Genomic DNA, 26424 nt, shown 5'->3' on the forward strand with positions numbered 1-26424 from the left:
CTGTTTTTCTCTAAGCAAGTGAGGAAAGTAAGTACAAAAACTGTTTTCCTCTATGTAAAGAGGAAGGTTGAGTGCTGTAGTAATTTGTAGCTTATTTAGTGCTAACAACAAGTTCTGAACAAGTGCTGAGCACATATAAGCACATTCAAGTGCTAAAACTAAGAATCTGTACCTGGATCTTGTGGTAGACAGGCTACCTAGTGCTTACTCACTCCCACTGATAAGCTAGAAGGCTTCCCCTCCAACACAGAAAGGCTTGGGGGCTTCAGAAGCTTACAAACAGTCCTAGATACAATAAATCTGTACTTGGACTAGACTAGTTACAGGAAAGGTGGGAAAGAAGTACACATGTGGGCTTTTAAACCAGAAAGTTGAAAGAGATGGAAAAACTGCCCAAACTGCCAATAAACTATAATTTCTGGGCCAGAAACCACTCTTGTGGTAGATAGGCTACTTAGTGCTTACCACTCCCACTGATAAGCTAGAAGGCTTCCCTCCAACACAGAAAGGCTTGGGGGGCTCAGAAGGTTACAAGCAGTCCTGGATACAGCAAATCTGTATCTGGACTAGTCTAGTTACAGGAAAGGTGGGAAACAAGAACAAATGCGAGCTTTTAAACCAGAAAGTTGAAAGAGATGGAAAACCTGCCCAAACGGCCAATAAACTACAATTTCTGGGCCAGAAACCACTCTTGTGGTAGATAGAATACTTAGTGATTACTGCTCCCACTGATAAGCTAGAAGACTTCCCTCTAACGCAGAAAAGCTTGGGGGGCTCCGAAGCTTATAAACAGTCCTGGATACAGCAAATCTGTATCTGGACTAGACTAGTTACAGGAAAGATGGGAAACAAGTGCAAACACAGGCTTTTAAACCAGTATGTTGAAAGAGATGGAAGAACTGCCAAACGGCCAATAAACTACAATTTCTGGGTTAGCAACTACTCTTGTGGTAGACAGGCTACGTAGTGCTTACCACTCCCACTGATAAGCTAGAAGGCTTCCCTCCAACACAGAAAGGATTGGAGGGCTCAGAAGCTTACAAACAATATTGGATACATCAAATCTGTATATGGACTAGACTAGTTATAGGAAAGATAGGAAACAAGTGCATACATGGGCTTTTAAACCAGAAAGTTGAAAGAGATGGAAAAACTGCCAAACGGCCAATAAACTACAATTTCTGGGCCAGAAACCACTCTTGTGGTAAATAGACTACCTAGTGCTTACCACTCCCACTGATAAACTATAAGGCTTCCCTCCAACACAGAAAGGCTTGGGGGGCTCAGAAGCTTACAAACAGTCCTGGATACAGCAAATCTGTATCTGGACTAGACTAGTTACAGGAAAGGTGGGAAGCAAGCACAAACACAGGCTTTTAAACCAGAAAGTTGAAAGAGATGGAAAAACTGCCCAAACAGCCAACAAACTACAATTTTTGGGCCAGAAACCACTCTTGTGGTAGATAGGCTATCTAGTGGTTATCACTCCCACTGATAAGCTAGAAGGCTTCCCTCCAACACAGAAAGACTTTGGGGGCTCAGAAGCTTACAGACAATCCTGGTCACTATAAATCTGTGTCTGGACTAGACCAATTACAGGAAAGGCAGGAAACAAGCTTAGAATTTTTTTTTGGAAAGTGGAAAGGGAGAAAGGAGGAACAGAGGGTAATTCAAAATTAAGGACCTAAGTGGCTTGCCCTTCACAAATGTTCTCTCTGTATTAGGTAGAATGAGCTAGTGACACTAGACTGGAATAGAGCTGGGATAGAGCTGAACAGATGGGACTGGTAGGAGTGTCTGAAGTCAAAATATGATCTCACTGTACTCGGTTGAGTGAGAAAATGAGATAGACCCAGAAGTAGTGTTCAAACACAAATTTACAGGCGGGGCGGGTAATTCCAAAGCCACCAAGATTAATATCACAACAAGAACAGGGAGGGAGGGCGGGAAACTAACTGCAGAGAAAGAGAGAGAGAGAGAGAGACCACAGTATTCTATGAAACAATTAAATAGAAAAATAAATAACTACAGAGAGACACAGGCCAAAATATTCAATGAAACAATTAAATAGACAAAAAAATAAAATGCAGTACAATGTTTAACTCTGCAAGTTTGTACTTAACTCAGCTAGTCATGCAGTAGATTGTAGGCACGTAGCAGAAGCCAAACAACTCAGATCTTGAGCAGTAATTCAAAGATATGTGACTAACACTTACAAATACAGAGAAGCCCTCTAGGCTAAAAGTTTAACACTGAATATCAATGAAGTGAAACACAACAGCCACCACTTACTGCAGAGCCAGAGAAAGACCACAGTATTCTATGAAACAATTAAATATAAAAATTAAATTGAAAAATAATGGATAAGCAAACAATGATATTTTTGTAAGTCCATAATGACATTGACCTGACAGATTTTTTTTCATTTTTATAAAAAGTGATAACAGTTTAAAATTAATAGAAAGATGAATAATGACACTGAGTGACTAGGATGAGTCATTTTCTAAAGTAGAAAAGGCAATGACGTATATAAATTAGTCATCGATTTAGCTATTTCATAGAAATAGCTATAGAAATTTTGGCAAGAAAATCCAAAGTTGACAGTGTTTCTTACAGAAACTCTTAGTCAGCTGTATCAAATTACTTCTAAAATCTGCCATGATTGGGTATGGGTCAGTGGGTTATGGCTGTCTTACTAGCTGTTTGAATGGAACCAGTTATTAATATTAACTATAAATTAAGATTGTCCCTACTTACTCTTCTTTAAACCAACCCTTATTGATTGGGCTGGATTAATTATTGGACAAGTTTCCCATAATGTACCTGCTAGAATTTTGGTTTTTAGTTTGCTTCATTATTAATTATGTAAATAAAGCACAGTATAATCCTTATGGAATAAGCACTGTCTTTACTGAACATTTTTCAAAATGAACAAAAGTAACGATGAAACAATATGGGATAACAAGAAAGCGTGTAGTTTTATACCTGCTCCTGGTGCTCTTTAAAGTCGCTGACTTGACTGGCTGTCTTACTTTACTTATTGACTGGCTCTGAAAAATAATGAAACCCCCTGCTGCTTAACTATGAAAGCTTTACTTTGCAAAGAAAATCCCTAATTTCATGGGACTAGGAGTGGAAAAAAAAAATTTAAAAAAAAAAATATATAAATATATATATATATATATATATGTATATATATATATATATATATATATATATATATATATATATATATATATATACATTTATATATATACTTTTTATATACAATAAAAGAAAGCAGAATACTGATATATTTTTTTTTGTGAAGGTTTGTGAGTACTGTCTCAAAGGTATAATGTAAGTAAAGATCCTGCTCTGCTCTACAGATATACAATTCATTGTCCAGGCATACACTGCAGTTCTTTTAAAATATTTTTGAGAACTGTGGGCAACTGAGTTTTTGGTGATTTATATCTCATAATTGCTTATTGCATCTTTAAACTGGCTGACTTTACAATGCGCCAGGGTTTATTGGACTTTTTCTTTCACTGTGCATTTATCATTAACCAATTCAGTGAGTAAGACAGTCTTAGCTGCTGGGCAAACACTTCTGAGTTCAGGTTTAAATCTATCACACCATATGCAGAGTGGCTTTACTATCTATGAGATATCATGCTGTACTGCTGAGTGTGCAGCCCTTCAGATCAGATGCTAGACTGAGGGTCCACCTGCCTGCATTGGTGGTAACTCAGGTGGATGTTAAAGATCCAATAACACTTTCTGAAAATATTAGGAGAACTCCTCCTCAGTCCTGGCCAAAATTCTGTGGTCAGTATGAATACCACTTCTTGTTTTTAATGAAAAGTGGCCAATGGCCTAGTGAGGCTAACCAGGTCAACAAAGTATATATATATATATATATATATATATATATATATATATATATATATATATATATATATGTATGTATTAGAAATAGATAGATATAGATATAGATATATAGATATAGATATGGGTAAACTGAATTTAGTCAACAAATCAACACAGTCCTTGAGTTTTATTTTCAGCATAACAGGGTCTTACATCTAAGGTTTCCAAGTTAGGATATATTCTGTTATGGAATGATTAATTAATACACCACCATAATCTGTCAATGAAGAGGATACTGTCTCCATGCTATATGCATTTTTAATCCATTCTTTGGTCAGAAATTCATAGCCTAGTCTACTGTGGTGAAGGAAGCCTGGAACTGTTGAAGTAATGCCTGCATCATCAGGATGTACAAGTGTCCATATATACTACATTCCCTATGATGTAATATACTCTTGTAAAACTATATGCACTTTAAGGTTCCATTGACTTTCTGGTGTTGATCTTTCCACTATAGAATCCACAGCAGTATTAAAATGTTCATGTAATGAAACAGGAGAGCTCTTTTGATGGACACACAATGGGAAAGACCAACAGTCTACAAGCAAAGCTGGATTATCTATATCAGGACCATATAGTTTACATCTTGGCTCTAGATGACTGACACTGTTGAAGCGACACTAGATGATTGACACTGTTGAAGTGACACCATGTGCAAAAATGGAAAAAAGGAGTTGTGGATGGATGGATGGATGGATATACGAGGGTTGACTTCAGTCTACTTGAAAACATCTAAGCTGCATGCAAACGAAGAACAAAACTAATATTATACAATGACCCCCATTAATATTCAAAAACGTGCGTGCTGGTTGGTCAGCGTGCACGTTGTAAATCCGAGTTATAGTAATGGAAAAAGGTCCGGTCGCCCAGACTTTTTCCATTACTATAACTCTTACAGCAACACTGTCACACTATGTTAAATGAGTTTAACATAGAGAGACAGCTTTAAAAAAAGCAACGGAGATTCTCCGTTTCTTTTTTTAAAGCTGTCTCGCTATGTTAAACCCATTTAACATAGCAAAACAGTTTGTAAAAAGCAACGGAGATCTTGCTTTCTCCATTGCTTTTGCCCACTGCTCTGATGTACTGCGTAGGCATACGCATGCGCAGTACATCAGAACTGCCGCAAAATACCAGACAGCTGCGGAAGGGCAGCAAGGAGGCATTATACAATGCCATTATTTAAGAAAAGTAATTCTTTTTTTCTTAAATAATGTCATATAATAGCAATAACCACTTCTGGGTGTGTAATGCTGGATTTACCCACGGTTGGCTTTGTTTGGCCCCTCGGGCTTCGCCCTCATGACCAAACCATGCCAACCGTGGGTAAATCCAGCATTACCCACACCCATGCATGAGTTATTGCTATATTACAATAGTCCTAAATATGCAAATAGTTAGATGTACAAAATAGCGTACAGTTGAGTTTAGCATGAAATTTCTACTCCAAAGTCTAAACACGCAAAACATCACATCTCCAAACAAGCAACACACAAAGGATCACAAAATACAAAAACATATGTATTTTACTGGTGGGCAAGCCACCTTACACATTCTAAGGTGATGGCAAACCCCACTATTCCTAATTTATATCAACTTCATTGTTGCACTAACTTGAAAAAAGGGAAAAAGCAAAAAAGAATCATAAATCTCACTTTCTCAGTCTTCTCCAAGAATAACATAGCATTCAGCCTATTAACTAATCATCCGAAACATGATCTGATATCGAAAAACAGTATGTGATAACAATCCTGTTATACTGTTCTCAGTTTTTCTAAAATGGACAATGACAGGTTTCCTTACTGGATGATTTGCACTGGCTCCACAGGTTTCTTGAAACCAATCTATGATAGTCATTGTGAATGCAGTCTTCCCTGTGCCAGAGTTAAAGTGCTGAATACATATTTATCAGGCTACCCTGATATTTATTTAATTATTTATTTATTTTACATTTGTTGACCGGGCTAGTCTAACTGGATACATGTCCATTTTCAGTAGAGGTCTGGGGAGAAAAGCTCCAGGAAAACATACAAAACTAATAGAGGTTGTGAGAGAAACAATGTAAAAACAGCAATTGTTGCATAAGAACATTATAAAAAAAGACCTTTTTTTTTTTTTTAGGATGAACATAATTATAATACGCAATGTAAATAATAACATAATCAAAAATCTGTAAAGGGTAATATACTAAAGAAGGTACAATATACATGTAAACATTGATTTGTATGTACAAAATAGTATATTGAAACATAGAGAGGGAGGATTGTAAAGGACGTAGGATGAAAATTAGAGTAAAGAAAAAAAGTTAGTCAGGGTTGGTGCAGGAGCATAACCAGTGTTTATTGAGAAATAGTTTTAGATTCCTTTTAAAAAGTGAGACAGAGGTCTGAGATGTGAGGTCAGGTGGTAGTTGATTCCATAATTTTCTGACAGTGTTAGAGAACAAGGAGTCACCTGCTGCATTTATTGATTTGGTAGTATTAATCAACATTTTGTTTGAGGAGCGTAGATTCTTGAGATTATTATAAGGTGTAATGCAGCTAGAGATTATTGGAGTGTTGCTGGGTTGATACAGGGTGTTATGGGCTATTGTAATTTGGTGGAACTGAAGCTGGTTAAGAAATTCTAGCCAGCCTAGTTGTTTTAGATTCAGACAGTGATGAGTTCTGAAAGGAGAGCCTGTAGCAAATCTAGCAATATTGTTATAGGATGTAGCTAGTTTGTTGAGGTTATTTTTAGAGAGGTTGGTGTATATAGCAGAAGCATAGAGTAGGGTTGAGATTAAGTGAGTTCTGGCTATAGCGGTCCCTGCTACTGGTGTACGAAAGGACTTGATTCTGTAGAGGGATCCTAGTTTTCTGTTAACTAATTTTATTGTGGTATTAATGTGAGTATCAAAGTTGAGGTTGTTGTCAATTGTAATTCCTAAGAGTTTGGTGGTTGGGTCAGGAGAAATAAGAGTACCATTATTGGATGTGAGAGTGAAATGTAAAGGAGTGGACTTTTGGGTTGGTGTGAAGAGTAACAGTTTAGTTTTTTTGGGGTTTAGGAGGAGGCAGCAGTTAGAGAACCATTGTTCTACAGTATTGAAAGCTTTTGGGTAGGTGACTGAAGTTCAGCTTGGGAAGTGGCTGAACAGATTATAGTAGAGTCATCTGCATATTGAATGCAGGTGGAGAGTGGAATGGCTAAATGAAGGTCATTGATATAAATGGAAAACAGGAGTGGACCTAATATGGAGTCCTGTGGAACACCTAGGGAGATAGGAAGGTGATTAGATAGTTTATTTTGCCAGAGTACAGCCTGTTGTCGGTTTTCAAGGTAAGATGTGAACCAATTCATAGATAGAGGGTCGAGTGAAAGGGATTTCAGTATATGTAGAAGGAGTTGGTGATTAACCATGTCAAAAGCTTTAGATAAATCAACAAAGACTGCTGAGGAAAAGAATATTATTGTTGCGGTTTTTGTTGATACAGTTTGTGAAAGATAGCAGGGCAGTGGTGGTACTGTGGAAAGGTCTGAATCCATGTTGATAGTTGGCTATTAGGTTGTGATGGAGAAGGTGGTTAAGAAGTTGCTTATGGATGCACTTTTCCATTATTTTTGCAAGTGGGAATAGTAGAGCTATGGGACGAAAGTTAGAAAAGTCATTGGAGTTCCCATCTTTATGTAGTGGGATGATGTGGGAAATTTTCCAGATTGATGGGATAGTGCCTTCATTTATGGTTCTATTTATCAGAATGGAGATGGGATATGCAATAGCTTTAGCTCCTTTTTGCAGGAATTCTGCTGGGAGTTTGTCAGCTGAAGGGGTGGTTGGTTTTAGTTTTTGGAGAAGGGAGCAGATATACACTGGTTGTAAATGAAATAATGGGGGTGGTTTGGTAGTGGGAGTAGGCAGATTAGAGGTGTCGGGAGATAGATGGCTAGCAAGAGTTTGGATAGTGTCAGTGAAGAAAGAATTAAAGGCATTGGCTGTTTGTGTTGGATTCTCAGGGTTAGAGCCTAGTGGGTTGGGGGTGATAGTTTGGCCTGGGTATAGAAGTTTGTTAACGCTAGTCCAAAATTTTTGTGGTTCCATGAAGGAGGATTGTTGTAATTGGAGGTAATAGTTTTTTTTTGTCTAGTAAGATGGCTTTTTTGTATTATTTCTGTGTTGTCTAAAGGTTTGGTGATCTCTAGGATTCTTAGTAGTACGCCATTTTGCCCAGGATTTGTTTCTGCAAAGGATTAGTTGCCTAGTACTATTAGAGAGCCAAGGGGCTGGTTTAGCTTTATTTCTAGTAGAGCATGTTGGGGCGTGATGGTCCAGGATCTTTAAGAATGTGGAATTAAAGTATTCAACTGCTTTATTTATAGGGAGAGATTTTAATGGTGTCCAGTTACATTGTTTAAGTTCTGTTTGGAACAGCTCGGGGTTAAAATGCTTTTTGGTGCGTACTGTTCTGAAAGTGTTAGGGAAAGTTAGGTTGGTTTTATGTCTGATAATGTATATTAGCGAATGGCCACTTAAGTCATCTGGAAGAGTTCCTGTTGTGTACGTTTGATGAGGACTATTAGTGAGTATCCAATCCAAGGTACTATCTTTATTGTTAAGTCTATTAGTTCTGGTAGGGGAGTTTATAGTTTGTGAGAAACCATAAAAGTTAATATGGGTGGTGGGGTTTCTACTATTACATGAATTCCAGTCTATATTAAAGTTCCCTAGGACTATGGTTGCTTGTGGGAGATTAGAAGAAAGCCAATTGAGTCTATATTAGAGTAAGTTAATGTTATTTCCTGGGGGAAGATATGCGCAGGTGATATATATGGCTTTATGTGTGTTAAGCTGGAATTTAGAGATAATTATTTTGGAATTAGTATCTAAAGGTTGGTTAAGATTTACAGTGCTAACATGTAGTTCTGCTTTGTAGAGAATTGCTACCCCTCCATCTTTTTTGGTTGTGCGGTCTAGTCGAATTATGTTGTAACCTGGAGGGGTGATTTCATTGTCTTTTATAGTAGGTTTTAGCCATGTTTCTGATAAACATAGGATGTCAAATAGGTGGACATCTATGAGGGCATGAACTTGAGTGATTTTATTGCAAATACTGCGTATATTAAGATGAGCAATAGAGAGTGAATTGGACAGTTTGGCAGGGGGTAGGATACTAATTTTATATTGGTTACAGTTTGCAGTGGTAAGGGTAGAGTTTGGGTAAGGGTTAGGATGAATGTCCCCATCTATTACGGAGTGGAGGATTGTAAAGTGTTTAGGTTGAAGAGGCTTACAGTAGTAGTCAAATGACTTTTTAGATTTTAGGTTGCTATATTTAATGTGTACTAGTCTGTGATATCTAGCTAGTAGGTAGCTGGGATTGCAAATGAAATTTAGAATGTATGGAGAGATAGCTAGTGTTGGTGTTGAAGTGTGTTTGGAAGGGTAGATAAGGGTAGAGTAAACAGGTTTTTCATAGAAGGTTAAGAGATAGGTAGTGGTTACAGCAGGTAAGAGTGAGACCAATAGTTGTAATTGGAATGGCATGATTGATTTAGACATAATATTGGATAGTGAGGTGGGAATTAAAGTTGAGGTAGGTTATATAGGCAGGTTAGGAGGGGTGTCAGTAGGTGGTGTGTATTAACAAGGGGGGATGAATGGTAAGGTATCAGTGGGTGTGTTGTGAGAATTGGGGCTGGGTGTGGTAATGATGTAATTTGTGTGATTGGAGTTGGTGTAATGGGGGTGTGTCTTTAGAGGAATAAATCTAGGACCATTGGGGGCAGGTGGAAATTGGGGGCAGGGTAGGGGAGAGGAGTGAGCCCGAAGGGTGAATGGAGCGGGTAGAGACAACAGAGTGGACTATCAAGGATGGCAATCTGTGAAGTGGGAGAATTCTGCAGGTAAGTCTGAAAGTGAGAGAATGTAAAGGTACGTTATGAGGCTAGTAAGAATAAAGTTAGGATGTCAGAGGAGTAGAATGTGATTAAAGATACCTTAGGACAAGGGTGAGAAGGTGAAGAGTAAGTTTGTGAAAAGTAAAAGCTGAAAAACATGGTTAGGGAGGTCTGGTAAAGAATAGTTGTGGGAATTGATATACAGAAAGCTTAGGTAAGGTGCCACCTAGTGGCCAGTACTTTATTGCAGAGAATTGTTTGCCTACAGGGGGTAGCAGGCTACGGGAGAGGGGGAGATAGGGTAGTTATTAGAAGAGAGTGAGCAAGCTGAATATAAGGTTAGTTAAAGAGATAAATGATAAATGGGGGGAGGGTTGTTGGCTGCTGGCTAACCTGAGTGGGAAGCTTGCCTAACCTAGGAGAGTTTTTAAACATCAATATCAGTACAATGTTCTAGTAGCTGTTTCAGCACATACTTTCACTGTCTTTTAACAAAGGATGGTCTCTCAGGGAGCTGGAAGGTAAATTCCTAGATTGGGCTATTTTTCAGAGGTGTCCAGCAGGGTGAATTCTGGTGTTATAGTACAGGGATGTACTGGATCACAGGCTGGTAAAAGTAGGAGAGAAAAAGGTAGTGAGGCAGACAATACCAGAATTAGAGAGCAAGTAAAGAATTATCATAGACACAGTTACATGTAATTGCCTCAATAAAACATCAAAATACTCTATTTGTATATAAACGCCTAAGATTACAATATAAATCAGGTACAACTATGACTCTAAAAATTCTACAAAATGCAGACAGATAGCTAGGAAAGAAAGAGCTGCATATGCTTTTTACTTTAAAAATGAATTCACTGACATTAGCTTTTAAATCAATAGTACATCAACAAAAACATTTCAGGTTCAGGCCTCTGATCAACTCTTCCCCAATAAAAATGAATTAAGTATTAGCAAAATTAACTCTGCCCAATAAGAATGAATTAACAGTACAAGGGAGTGGAGGCGCTTACAGCAGCCCCATGTGCACAATGCTTACTAAGTTTAAGCATGTATGGAACATTCAAGCTATATTAAAGCAATTATTAGGATATAGATTTAACTATCAAGTAAATAAAAAGCATACAGACCTTTTCTCTTTTTTAATGAGAAATTAATTTTCTAATTAGTTAACTATAATTGAAAAAAAACTTCGAGACAATAAATAAATAACTGAAGTCAAATCTGCTGTTAGATGTGGATTAAAATTTTTCATAGGGAAAAGCTTCATACCATTCTATAGCATTTCCAGAGTGTCGTCAATGAATCCTATGCAGGGGCTATTGATCCAGCATTATAAAAGCCAAATCATTCAAGGATGAACTTGAACTTGAACTTTTATCCTCAGAAATGATAAAATGATAGAAGGTTTCTCTACCAAGTTTTGCACTGTAGCAGTGGTGTTCATATCCATCAGAGTGTGACTGATTCAGCAATTCATATTTGTAATAGTCTGCAGTTTGGAAAAGTTAACTTTGAGCTACTTTCCTAGGTAAGTATTGCAGATTGTAAACCAACTGGCTACTGTTTCCTCTAAGTATGGTCTTAGTGTTGCATTTTTGAAGATGAACTATGAACTGCTACAAATTTCCTGGAAATTCTAAGCACTTGGGATATCCGTTTCAAATTTACAGATTTCTTTTTAGATTCACAAAGCTGATGTAAAATTATCTGCATAATAAGAACTCAAGATGCTTACAGAGAAACAATTGCTGCTTGTGGGACGTGAAGAATTTTATTAGTCTTGTTCCTTTTGAGAAAAAAATCACAATAAAATAGTCACGTCCAACTGAATAAAATAAAAATAGATTCCCATCAGCGTGTAGGATGATTTTCTCACAAAATTTATTAGTAACAACCACCAGATATAAGCGCTTTCATCTCACAATGAGACTTCATCAGATACAACTAAAACAGTGCTACATTCACTATATATAGTGTCTTAAAAACCTTAATTAATTAATTATTCAATTATTCACTTTATGAAAGACTTTTTAAAGAAGTAATATTCACCTAATCTTGCTCTAAAATACAGAATAAATATCATTTCATACCATAAGCTTCGTACACAATATAATATTAATCCAGTACTAAAAAAAAAAATATATATATATATATATATATATATATATATATATATATATATATATACATATGCATATCTACCTTTTCCTTGTATGTCAATCATACATTGTGTGTTTGTTTAAAAAATGTGCAAATAATATTTCTCCCTTTAAAAATGTTAAAAACTCAAATGTAATAAATTAATGATAGATTTATAAAACATTATTGTAAAGAGTCTATAATAGGATAACACATAATATTATTGAAGGATACAAGAAATGTACAAAATATATTGTAAACTAATGTATTAAACTTTAGCTGCTTTTTCAACAAGTGTAGGCTTAATACTGATGTACTCATTAAGACCCGGGGGGTAGTTGGCCTTAAGTCTCAATTGCCATCTTAATTCTCTATTTAATAATAAATTCTTTAAATCACCCCCCCATTATTGTTTTTAACCAAATCAATAATGCCGATTTTAAAACTACTAAAAGATGGACAGGAAACAGAATGTTTATATAAGGCACTAGCATCTTTTTTAATTCTTATGTCATAATAATGTTCATATATTCTATCTTTTAGCGCTCTCTCAGTTTTTCCTATGTAAAATGATGAACAGTGCGTACACATAGCCATGTATACCAACATTCTACTATAGCAATTACCTTTACAGAATCTGGCAGCACTATCCAAACCATTATTCAATTTTACAGATTCTTCCTTAAAAATATGTGAACGTTGTGCACATCTATCACAAGAGCTAGTTGCCTTTTTACAATTCATATTCTTATCAGCTATTTCAAAACATCTTTTGAAATTCATTCCTGTCCTGTAAATAAAATGTGGTTTGTTTCCTATCGCTTCGTATAATTCTTAGTTAGTTTTTAATATACACCAATTAGCTTCTACTATTTGTCTAAAAAAATCAGAAAACATATTAAATTCAGTAATACATGCCCCCTGGTAATTTTTTGTTGTTGTTATTGCTTTGTCATTTTCTCCCACTGTTTTAAAGGGTTCACCTAATAAAGCTTTATATTTAGTACCCCAACCATTGTAGACCTCTTCCAGTACTCTGCCAACTAAATCCCTGGGATATCCTCTCTCAATAAACTTTTCACCAAGAAAAATACATTCTTCAAATAAATCGGAGAAGTCAGAAGTCATCCTAGCCAACCTGATAGCTTTTCTGATGAAAAGGATGGGAACTATTATGGTGCAAATAACTATTGCACCATGTATCCTTATGGAAAATTCTAGACTTAAAACCACATTGTGTTTTGTAAATAGTGATGTCTAAATAATTAATATTATAATCATTGACAACGTGTATGAAAGAAAGGAACTTAGTAGTTTTATTCAAATAATTAATAAACTCAGTTATACTTTCCTTAGTGCCATCCCAAATAACAAAAATATCATCCACAAATCTTAGGTAGCACCTCAAATGTTTCTTATAAATGCTATTTAGCACAAATCTTTCCTCCCATTCCAACATAACTAGATTGGCAAAAATGGGGGCACATGCATTGAGAAAAAAGTATGGGTGGGAATTTTATCATAATGGGAATTACACTTTTATAACAAAGCTTTCTTGCCACTGGGAAATATTTCCTTCCTTTACTTAATTATTGTGAAATGTGCTACTATTGTCTTGTCTGGATGTTAGTGCAGAGAATTAATTCTATGAGCTGTCAGTTAGCACAGAAGATTGAAACTCTGATGTTAATGAAATGTTTCCTGTAACCCAGGGTTCAATTCCCTTAGCCTCTCTTTGCTTATAGCATGACTTTAAGCAAGCCACTTAATCAGTTTAAGCAAGCCACTTAATCAGATAATGTTTCTGCTTCCTCCATGAAAGGGACACTTGTATCTAGTGAGCTAAATGAAACAGGTAGCCCAGCAGACCAGTTAGACATTTGACATGGCAGCTGGAGTTTATGCAGGAAATTAATCAATTTAAAGATGATCTGTAATGGAGCCTCAGGTGGCTAAGTAAGGAGTTTCAGTTTTAGATTGGTTGCTGTAAGCTTATTCAGTTTTATGTTTTGCATTGTATGAAGTTCTTCCGCCAGAAGGGTACCAGCATCAGATATGTTCCTATTTTCTTTTACACCTACTAATTGTGGGTTATTTCTTTTCTGTTTTCAGCATCATACAACCTTACAGTTTTGCAGTGTTGAGGCAGTATGCTGTTGACGTTGTATAGACTATATTAATATTTTTTCTATTATAAGTTTTTGGGTGGCCTCTAATGAGGTTGTGGTTTCTAAAAACAATGATTTGGCTGCCCCCAACTTCAATGTCTGTCTTCAGCATGGTATCTTCCATGTTAGCAGGTTCATATGACTCTGTGATAACCTCTTCAGCAACTGTTTAAATAATACTTGTGTATTCTATTTAATATTTTCTTTTTTTTATTAAAGTAACAGCAAGTTACAGTTTATGGATTTATTTACACTTTACTATAAAATTCCAGTGCTTAGTATTTCTATGGCTAACACAAAAAGCTAATGTTTGGTACATCAAATGTCTGGAACTCTTAAGAAATCAAGCTGCTACCAGCTTGATGACATTCTTTGTTCTTGTTAATGTATATTGTACAGTTACAGAAAGTCATAAGAATACTTAGATAGAAATTGCCTCTTCTGCTGTATTAGACTTATAAAACATTCTTAATGAACACTATTAAATGAATATATTTAAAAAGCATCTACATATAAAAGCAGCATCCTTTAGTAAAAATATGCCCGTGATGCAAATCTTAGAGCAAACAAGTAACTGACCTACATGTCAGAACCTCTGTGAAGTTCCTGTGTGGTCTTATGATTCTTTCTTACGTTTTAAGGCTATTTCATTCTATCCTCTCAATTGGCCTAATAGCCATTTACTATGTGACATGGCTCAATTAACTTTTGTGCATAAAGTACTTACTCAGTTCTGTGCAGTTCTCTCATTCTTTTTGTTAGAACCTGTTTTTCTTGGTTATCCTTCCTTCTTTTCCCTTTCTTATTAACTGCCCTTACCAGTTTGTCATTATTATAAAAATACTAATGTGCACTAAAAATCCATTGCTTGTAACAGTGTGTTTCTGTAAAGTCAGAAACGTTTTATTTGAACCAAACATATTTCAGAAAATCAGATCTCGATGCAAAACACAGTATGCTTTATAATCGTCTATTTTACTAAATATGAATTCAAGACAACATTATGGCTTAAAATTGTTTTGTACTATCAACTTGTTTAATTGGAACTTGAATGAGAAAGAATGATGTGACTTGTTCTATGGTAGATTAAAACAATATCCTAAATGTACTGAACTATGTTGTTGAAGGACATTTTCTTCCACTTGTGATGAAATATCCTAATCTTAGCGCAAGGCACAGTCTAAATGAATGTCCAGTGACCTAATAATAGGGGTCTTGAAACAATTAAGGTAGTCGTTTACTGGCTTAATATAGGTCATAGTATGATTAAGATAGTATTTTAGTGCTTACCTGCAATCACTAGTGCCACTCCCTTGCGTATTTCTTTTGTAGCCAGCAGGACAGCTGATTTTGGCATTCAGAATGCAGGGCTGGCAAGCAGTTTTGGTCTGAATCACTACGTTTTCCTTGCATACATTGCTCACTTTCACCTGTAAAAAAAATTCAAATAGAGTTAAAATGCATCACTTATCTTTCCAGTTTCACTGTCTAAGGCTTGTCTTTTTTGTTACTTTCCTTTATAAAACTGTTACCCTTTTTGAAATTATTGGTGATTTAGTTGTTTGGTGAAATGTGTTAATTTACCTTTGCTGTATCTGACTTAAGTTATCATGCCATGTTTAATCCAGATGAATATTAGAACCGCACTTAAAGTGTTTTTTATTCTAAAGCAGTTTAGGAATACAATACAGCAGTATATGAAATGCAAGAGCAATGGTCTTCTGTAATTCATAAATAATTATTTCTTCATACAGAATTTTGTATAATTCTTTTTTGGTTAAGCTTGGCATTGTGCAAATTCATCTTTGGTATGGGCATCCTCTGCATATTTTGGAAATCAAATACAGAAACAAAGCTTTGTTACAACAGTGAAGTTAGTTAATTGACATTGTGGCCTGGATTGGACATTTGAATGCAGCTCAAGAAATGGATTGATGTTTTGCATAAAATTAAAGCAATCAATGAAACATTCTGTTTATCACTACAGTTATAACATGTGGGGTTATGTACTTTAAAATGGCATAGTTATTATAGTTGGGAACAGGAACATAACTGCATAAGAACATAGGAAGCAAATTTAAGCATGGAATTATATTTTATCTTCTTTTAGTAATAGAAGTTAACTGCATACTGAAACATGTATTTGAATCTTTTCTCTCACAAAGAGTGTCCTGGAAAATGGTCTCTGCTCTGCTCTCCAAGAATGTCTGTAAATTATGGCTTGTGTGCCTAGTGCGTCATGACTTTTATAATCAGTCAGTGATCTGCAGGGCTTTTTAAGAGTGACCCTGATTACCTGAATGAGTATCAGCTAAGAATAATTTACTGGTACCATATTTGATCACCTCACCAAGCAAAATAATAAGACCAAACTAATTCTTTCTCTTGAATATAGTTTTCCTCCTGTGGTTACAAGATTTACACATTTTTTCTGTACTTGATACCAAATGCTGATTTTTGATAACTTGCAAACCAGTTTCTGGCACACTGGCAATGGCATGGGTTTGACCATTCTGTACTGAGCTTGTCTATCTCTTGGCCTGCTGAAATGATCTTCTCATATACTTAACAACTTTTATGGAGACAGCATCAATGGTCTTGTCAATCCATCTAATTCTAGAAGTACTGCATCTTCTTCAGATTAAACATTTATAACATTCAACTTACTTGGTTCAAATCTGCATTAGTAAAGCTTGTGAGATATCCTCTGGAATCTGTGCTAACTTTGGGTGTTCCATACAATAGTGACATCTGCCATTGTGCCATGTGTCTGGGATCATATGCAACTCTCACTTAGACAGTACTTTCCCAAACTATAAGGTTTTTAATGCTTTAATCAGCAAGTAGCCTGAATATTCTGAAGGGTATGAAGTCGGAGACTTAAACATCTGTCATTTTCTAACTTCAATCTTTAATAATTTGCCACTAATTTGCCAGAAATCCACAATTTTATGAAAAATGGACTAAGATTATGAAGCAAAAATCTGGACGTTCTGTAAAAAATCTGTACAGCTGAGAGGTATGTAGAACCTAGATTATTCAATCCAATTATTCTAAGTGGGAAATTGCCAGTAATAATAAATGTAACTTTAATGCTCTCACATCTCATTAATTCATCATAGAAAACTGCATTTAGAGTTCGCTGCATTTTGCTGCAGTAATTCCCACTGATTACAAACGTGCATCTTTAAGAATCATATTACATCTGGGGAATCATGTCAATCTGCCAAAGGCAATCTCTGTGACTGCCTCTACTGCAAACCAGTACAAATGAAAACCACTTTTACTGATATAGAAACATTTTATTTGCAGGGATAAAGTCCCCATGCACCAGCAAAGCTCTGTGGGGGTGGGAGACCCCACCCACCAGTTTATACGAGGTATATACTAACTTTAGAGCTACACAACAGAAGGGCAAACAACAACCTCAGTTATAGCTGAAAGTGGTTTCCAATCTTATTAATTAACAAGAATGGCACTTGCAGAGATTACCATCAATGGATTGACAGCTTCTCAATTCTGGTATTCCTCCTTACCTTGCTAGGTGACACAAATGTGTATGTACTTCTTGTATTGCAGGATTACCTGATGATGTTGTGCATACAGTTTGTATAATGGGTTTCTTCAGTAGAGACAATCACTTCACTGCACAAAAGCCTTCCTCTCTGAGCTACTGTTAGATCACTCATTTGTACATATGATAACATTTTTTGATCTTAAAAACATGTTGTGACACCCCACCACTGGCAACAGTAATCAAGGAGCATCAATCCTCACCACTAGCACCAGTGGGGGACATACATTGGGAGGATTGCAGGAACACACACAGTATTTCCAGATGAAGTTCTCTGCATCAAGTGCAATTTCCCTTAAGAGCACATAGAGATCACAGTCAGTCCAGGGCTGGTTTCTCCCTCTTTCTCCAGATCCCCAGTAAGACTCCCCACTGGCACAGCTATAGAGTTGAGATCTCAGCTGAGTGGCCAAGCCAAGACCTCCAACACTCTCTCTTTGTCAAACCAGTACTTTGTGTCCCTGCCCAAATAGCTGACACACACACTCTTCAAGATTTGTTTTACACAAACACACACACACACACACACACACACACACACACACACACACACACACACACACACACACACACACATACACACACACACACACACACACACACACACACACACACACACCTGGGAAAGGCTGGTACATGTTTACTAGATATGCCCCTTCTGCTCAGACTATAAGGTAGTTATTACTGCCACCAGCCACCTCTTTATCAGCTACTTTAAGGCCCTTAACAAAGGGTGGTCCAATCTTACTGTGTAATATTACTATTAATACAAATGATAGTTTGACCAAGAGCAAGGCTATTAGTAGTGGCTTACACAGTGTCATCAAGTACTCTCTGAACTTAAATATGTCTAGACAGATCAGCTACAGTGAAATGTTTAAATATATTTAATAATAAATATTAAAAGAACAAGACAATACTCAGTATATATTTACAGTGACAGCAGAGTTCAGAATCATGAAAAATATTTAAAACCGTGTTGAAGGACAGTCTTAAATAAATAAAAATATCTAAGCTAAGCTTTGCTATATTCCTGACTATGTCTAACAGAATTATACCATACTCCAATAACTTACTTAATTAGAGAAGCAAGGCAGATGTGTGGTGAATGGATCTTATCAGGTCCAAGACAGAATACAGAATGCAGAGGTCTCTCTCAGAGAGTTCTTAAATTAATATCTCAAATATTACAGCTGGAATAGCTTGCAGAATGACATAATTTCTTGTCATCTGGCTCTATCCCAGGTAAACCCCCACTGCTGATAGTTAGCAGTATTTAGCATCTACCTGTGAAAATACATACACAAGGGCTTTTCCTCAGATATTTGCAGACCCTGGAAGTCACAAAACAATAAAACACTTCCAAGACAATACAAAAAACATTTCAGCACAGACATTGTGTCTGTTGCTGCACTGAAACTGAAAGCTAACATCTTTTTTTTTATGGCCCAGAGATAAAGTAATTTAATTTCACCTATTTTTCTGAAGTTTTGCAAGTTAACCTTCTGTATTCCAGTTCCCCATGTTAAAATATATACATTTAAATAGTTACAATAGTGTTTGTACATTTCTGTTCTACTCCAGTAGGGCATGCTGTGGTTACATTTTAAGCACTTTGCAAAAACCTTTTCAACACACAATTCTGTACCAGCAGTTTGATATACAGCTATCATACAGTTCTAATACATTTGTAAGACAAGAATCTTATATGAATAATGTTGATATTCACAAATGACATATCATTATTTACAGAATTCCAGACAAATGTGCTGGCAGTACCTCCTTTGTCACACATGTATTAAATATGTTCTCCTATCCTGTGTGGGACTCAACCCATTAAAATATGTAACTTATTGTATACCTCTTGCTTTATAATAAAATGTTATATTTGTTACATGCTTCAAAATGTGCATACAGGTACTGCTCTTTGTTATAGTCTCTTAATATTGCACTGATCAATTTCACAGGTATACAACTTCCCAATGACTACATTTTAGGCCGCAGTTAAAAATGGTCATTTTTGTATACTATATTTATAAGATAACTATATGAAATAAACTAATAATATAAACAGAGCTGATGTTAGTAGGGTGTAATAGGCGTATTCATTTTTTTTCTCAAGGAATTTTCAGAAACAGTATGGTGCATAGGCCCTAGAACATATATTATCCAAACAGATGTCTACAGTACAGATGTATACATAACATACTGCTCTAAAAACATATTGTTTGTAGTTACAGATTTCAACAACAGAAAAAGATGTGCACATTTCTTACGTGTATAGAGTTGACATTTAGACAAATATACACTTTTAAACATAGCCTGGCTGGTCAAGCTAACAATAGGAGGTTTAAGTACAAAACTGAGAGTCCTGGCAACAGCTCTGTTAGCATTAATGTTGGAACAGTTTTAGACCTACATGACTGGTCATGCAGTATCACATTTTCATGCTGACTCTTCAGAAAATCTCAGAGGGGAATGTTTTACACTCAGAAGATGGTGCTGTCCACACAGAGGAGACAATTTTAGTGACATCCTCTGTGCTTTTCTTCAAAAACAGTTCATGTGAATGTCAGAAAAAAACATTGGCACTTATAAATGAAAAGCAGGGATTAGATGGATTATGTTTTATATAAAATGAAAAACAGGGATTAGATGGATTATGTTGTATATACTGTAAATATACTGTACTGTTTTTTTAAATCCAAGAATATAAATTTAACTACTCTTTTGCCTGATATACTTGCTGACAATGTATAGCTGACTACACAGTATTTATGGCTCTGTCTGACTCTTAGTACCTGTTGAATTTACCTTTTTTCTCTGAGCCTTGTTTACAATGCCTCCTTGTTCTGTACCATGCACATGAGCAATGACTGAAATCAGTCTTCTTGGATCAGTGCTTTACTGCAGTTAAAGAAGTTAAATAAATTCCCAGTCTCCTGACCCGATTTAACTTACTATAATTTAATATCATGTGGGTGTCTCCCAAGAAAAAGAGTCATATAATTAACTGTATCTACCAGGTTAAAGCAACAAAATACATTAAATAAAATAAAATAAAATAAAATAAGAAAATAGTATCCATTGTAGTAAATGAGTAATATTGTACCAGGTTTGCAAATATTATGGGTAAGTACCTCAAATGGTAAAATGAAATGTGACATTTAGGAGAAAAATACTATACAAAATCAATGGCTGTTGCCACAGGGTTCGGTGTTCCATATGCTGTCAGATATTAACTTAGGGTGGAGATAAAAATCATCTTATTCACTATGTACATCAGGACTCAAATGTTGGTTAGAAAAACTGGAACAATTCTCCTGCACGTTATCTGAGACCTACAGCAGTGACAGCATTAATGTGTGGAAATCAAAACTAAAAAGAGCAATGTACATGACAATGGGGTTACTCTGAGGATCGCAGAGAAGACAAATGACAGCAGGGTTATAATGAGCTTTTGGTTAGATCAGGCTAAGCAGTTTTGAAGTGGCAGGCATACTGATAGTTAGGGGATTAGATTTTGGAGACACCAAGATGATCTTTTTATTATACAAGACACTCTAAGGCTGTATCTGGAAATCTTTGTCCATTTCAAGCGTTAAAAACAAAAGAAGTTTGAACTTGTTATAGTTACAGAAATGAGACCAGCCTGAATGCTGAAAGATAATAAGGAATACAGTATAAGAAAAGACTGTGAGTTTTTACACATACAAATTATAGGAGAAAGTACACAAGAGATATTTATCTGGGCAGATCTTATTATCGGGGTTAAGTGAGGGAGATAAAGCTCATGGGAAGGGACAGAGTGGAGAAGGCAGTTGGCATTTGGAAGGGGCAATATGCAACAAAAATATTTTTTAAAAAAACACTATTTCATGAAGGAAGCAACAGAGACCATGAACACAACATCAAAAGTAATGCTAAAAAGTAGGTAAATGCTTGGTTTTAAGGAGGCCTAAGATAGATGAAAAGGAAGAAAAGGAAAGGGTGCCGATAAGCTTCAGCTGAGATAAACCTGATTGACCATGAGCTGTTTCTTCATCATTAGCTTCATAGCCGCGTAGCTTTCCTCTCCTTTTTCATATTATATTGTATGTGTACACTGAATAAACCCAATGTTGACATGCTAAACATTGACACAATGACATCAAAAATGCCTATATTGACACACAACTATGTATGCGATGAGGCATCAGTACATGCCAAGTTTAGCTTTTAACAAACAAAGGAAAACATCTCTTTTTTTTTTTTTTGCATGAGGGTAAGCCCCCTGTATCCCACACCCCCTGCTAACTTTATATCCTAACTCCAACATTGTACAAACATGGGGTAAGGGCATATTCCCCAACCTTGGAATTGTTTGATTGTTTTATCTCGCGTATCGTAAGCTCTTGACTAAGCAGCTTTTGACTGGTTGAGTGAGCACATATTTAATCTTATTGAGGGAATATATACATATGTGTATATGTCTCTCTTCCAAAATATCGAAAAAGCAAAATATTGAAGGTGCAAAATGCCGAAAGTGTAACATTTTGAAACCTATTCAATGCAAGGGTATAAGCACCCCTGCACTCCCCTGCTAATTATATATATATATATATATATATATATATATATATATATATATATATATATATATATATATATATATATATATATATATATATATATATATATATATATATAAACCAACTTTGGGATCGCACAACAGAGATGAAAGGGCAAATTCCACTTTCAGCATTTTGTACATTCAACATTTTGTTCTTTCAACAGTTAAGTATATGTCGTGCATATTTAAAGACATGCGTCTGGAGTGTTTCTCCCCAGGCCTCCGCTGAAAATTGGCTTCATTCCAAGTTGGACTTTCCCAGTCAACAAATGTTAAATAAATAAACAAAATAAATAAATATACACACACACACACACACACACACACACACACACACACACACACATATATATATATATATATATGTGTGTGTGTGTGTGTGTGTGTGTACCTGTGTTTGTGTGTTTGTATAAATAAATGGTGAGGTACACTCATACTTGCACAGGCACACACACACACACACACACACACACACACACACACACACACACACACACACACACACACACACACACACACACACACACACACACACACATACACACGCACACACATACACAAACCACACACACAAAAGAAAATGCTATGTATTACACAGTCCTATCCCATTTCACTGCAGATGATACCTAATGTAAAAGAAAACAAATATCTGCCAGCTCTTGAAGTTTAGATGCTAAAAGCTGGTCCTTATTAACTGAGCATTCCACCCTTACCTGGCAGCCAAGTCATGCTCTCCCTTCGGTGCTTTCCCTTAAACCCTTGCATGGCATCCTTTATCATTTACAATTTCTTCATGGTAACTTTATGAAACACAATACTGTTGGTGCAAGATCATAATTTTTTAATATTTTTTATAACTCCTTAATGTGCTGACTGTCTTGAGATGAGCTCTAGGTTATCCTCATTTTTGTTTTTATTTTTCCACCTCATACACATAAGACCTGTCATAATCCTATTCAGCCTTTGAAGGAAAGAAATACAATTTGTTCCGTTTCTACTCATGATCTGCATAAGAAAGCATAACTAAAAGTCTGGGGTCACAATTATGCCTGAGTCAGACAGGAATGAGCCAGGCAGTCAGCAACAGTTTCCTGCTGTAGTTTTTTGTACAACAAATCTATTATTTCCGTACTGGTGGTGTGACGTTACAAATTTTGAGGGCAGACTCAAATTCTAACTTTCAAGCAAAAAAAACAACAAACTAATAAAATGACAAAAGGCAACGTTTTCACCAAAAAAAAAAAATACACAGTTTATCTAAACACTTTCGTCCACATCCAATTCATGAACTTGTTCAAACTCAAATTCTACCCCTGTTTATTTTGACTTGCCTTTCATGAGGCTGGAGGGAATTTTTAAATAGGATTTTGGCTAAGCTTGTAATGACCTGTAGACTAATTGCCTAGCACTTAACTACAAGCCTATGAACTTTTGCAGTTATATTTTAGTGCAAATTTGAAAAGCTCCAGCAATAAGTACATTACATGTGTTAGTGATAAAAATATTGTGCTGAATATTTGAGTATTTCTAGTTTCTTACACCTGTACAAACACACACACACACACACACACACACACACACACACACACACACACACACACACACACACACACACACACACACACACACACACACTCAAAGCTTAGAATATGCAGGAAAACAAATGTGTCGTTGTTTTAGCTTTTTGTTAATATGTGTGTTTATACCAAATTCCTTCATGATCTACACTTGTGAAAGGCATCTTTACTGAAAATGAACATTTGGCTATGCCATAACACAGTGCTGTGTCTTCTGTTCTGATTATTGGCTTAAATTAATGGCAGTCTTGTCTGTTGTTAACAAATCAACATATGTTTGCAGTGAAATGCATAACAGCAAACATTTTAGTGTAAATGGTTTGCCCTGCTTCTGTATTTTCATAGATACTTTTAAAAAGAAAGAATGTTCATCTGAGAGTTATTACAACCAGTTGGACCAGCACTAAAATATTATAACTTTAAGTCTGAAAATTAAATACACAAAATATATCACAGTACAAGTTTGTAAGAGATCTAGTATCTTCTAGGTAGCTGCAATGTGCTTGCATGTGTATGTTTGACTGTCCTGTAATGGACAGACATCCTGTCCAGGATTGTTTGCTCTTTATACCTATTGTTTGCCAGACTGATCTCATTTCCCATGACGACGATCAGGTTAAAGTGAGTGGAAAATGAATGAGTTAATACATGAATTTTGTAAACAATGTTACGGCAAAAGTGTGTATTCATTAGCCTCCTACTGTATAGTAATACATGTGCTAGGTAGTAGTGTCACTGCTTCTTAGGCCTGTGTGACATTTACAAGATTTCATTTTCAAAAGCCTGCTTTGTTGACTGTCTGGTAGTTTGTTGTGTCTGGTAGCATAGCACAGATGATTAAATTTATGAAGTACTAATAAAATCCATCCTGGATTACTGGGTTTGACTCCTTCAATTTGTTTGCAAGTCCCTTATTAGAGAGTACTGTTAGTACATCTCAGAAAACAGGCACCAGTACCTAGAAGGTTTACCATTTTAACAAATTAATAAATACAAATAAAAAGTTTAAAAAAATCAGACACCTCATAGACAAGTGGTTACAAAGAAGAAGTGCAGTAGTTTATGATTTAGTTGCTAAAACAAAATACTGTCTGTATAATATGGATAGGAATATCTCAACACATTAGATGGTCAGGTCATACTGATTTTTAGAGGTTAAGTATTTGTCTCATTACAGATCCATGCATCTGGCAAATATTCACTGTATTTTCGGCAGGCACTGTTTAAACCCTGTCTCCATATATAAACTGTATAGTTACTTAGGTTGGAGGACAGTTATCTAGAATTTATTATTGGCACTAGTACGGTACTTAACTTCCTTTCAACTTATTACATAAAAGTAGTTAACAGAATATAAAATAAGGTTTTTAGTGTTGTCATGTATTGCTATGCCCTACAAAGGCACTCCAGTATTTTGCTAGACACTGTTTTCTTAAAAATACCAAATTATATAATTCTGAGTCCAAATGGGAAACCACCCAGAATTATCCTGAAGTTAGTGCAAATGTTATCTATGTGATGTATGCTAATCTAAGTAAGTGTGTTTCCTTTTGGCCTTATACTGCACAAATAGTAAACATTCAGGTACAGCTGTCTTTGCATGTCTCAGTGCAATTTCATATCATAGAGGTATAGCAGGTTTGGTCTGAAATGAACTATAAAGCGCTAATACTGCTAAAAGAGATGTATTTGTCAGCACAAAAGATTAATATCAATTAACCCACTGAGTATTTATGAGTTAGTCTGCCCCTTCCTATGTAAAAACATAGTTGCATCTCCTTACCTCTTTCACAGCGCCAAGGAATAAAAGTAGAAACACAGCAAGCAGGTTTCCTTCCATTCTTAAGCTTTCCTCAGATGTCAATTAAAGTGCAAGTTAAAGGGATGGTTTGTGAGCAGAGTCTGGCTTTTCAGCCTTATCTCTGTGCTCCATCCAGCACAGCACCTCCTTGGTTATAAACAACCTCCCAACCCTTGTTCCCTCCCCTTTCCTGTACAGAATATTTTACTTCATGTCGGTAAAAACACAAAACTTTCTATTTGCTTTGATGAAAACTAAAAAAGCCTGACACTGACATTTGTCAAATAGTTTTGCTGTTGTTAACCAAGCTTGAATTAAACAATCTGTTGCATAGAATAACAGGATTTTCTGCAAGCGAGAGTTTGCAGCTGTCTGTCCTGTACTGAATGTCCACACTGCTGATCCAGTGATGTGTCTTCTGAACTTGAGGCAGGTCATCAAAGGACAGTGGCTAAGAGTTTCTTCAAATCATCCCAGAGAGAGTATGGTTGTGCAAAATCTTACCATAACAGTAAATGTCCTTGCTTTCACTGCTGCAGTATGCTTAACATATGGGATTCCCTGCCATGGAAGCCCAACATTCATCCAGTCTACCAAAGCTTACTGTTGCTTTAAGGTATGCCAAACATGACACAAATGCTCCTTGCATACCATAGAACATAAAGGTGATGTTCAGGCATACCATCCTCAAAACTGCTTGCCCCAATAAGAACACCTGTCCCAGGAAACCCAAGTGGTAACCTGTACATCCAGGAAGGAAA

The 26424-nt window shown here is 36.0% G+C and overlaps 1 protein-coding gene across 1 annotated transcript in view; it reads right to left on the reverse strand.

Annotated features, from left to right (window-relative positions):
• STAB2 (stabilin 2) overlaps nt 1–25768 on the reverse strand; it is a 922612-nt gene extending 896844 nt beyond the window's left edge. The window contains exons 1-2 of the mRNA XM_044087850.1: nt 25646–25768; nt 15390–15529 (exon numbers count right to left, since the gene is read on the reverse strand). Of these exons, the coding sequence (XP_043943785.1) occupies nt 15390–15529; nt 25646–25702 (197 nt within the window). The 5' untranslated portion in view covers nt 25703–25768. The remainder of the gene's footprint in view (nt 1–15389; nt 15530–25645) is intronic.
• Nucleotides 25769–26424: the final 656 nt, after the last annotated feature.

This window comes from Protopterus annectens, chromosome 11.part0, assembly GCF_019279795.1.
Source record: "Protopterus annectens isolate FY-2018-M chromosome 11.part0, PAN1.0, whole genome shotgun sequence".
NCBI classification, from domain to species: Eukaryota; Metazoa; Chordata; order Ceratodontiformes; family Protopteridae; genus Protopterus; species Protopterus annectens.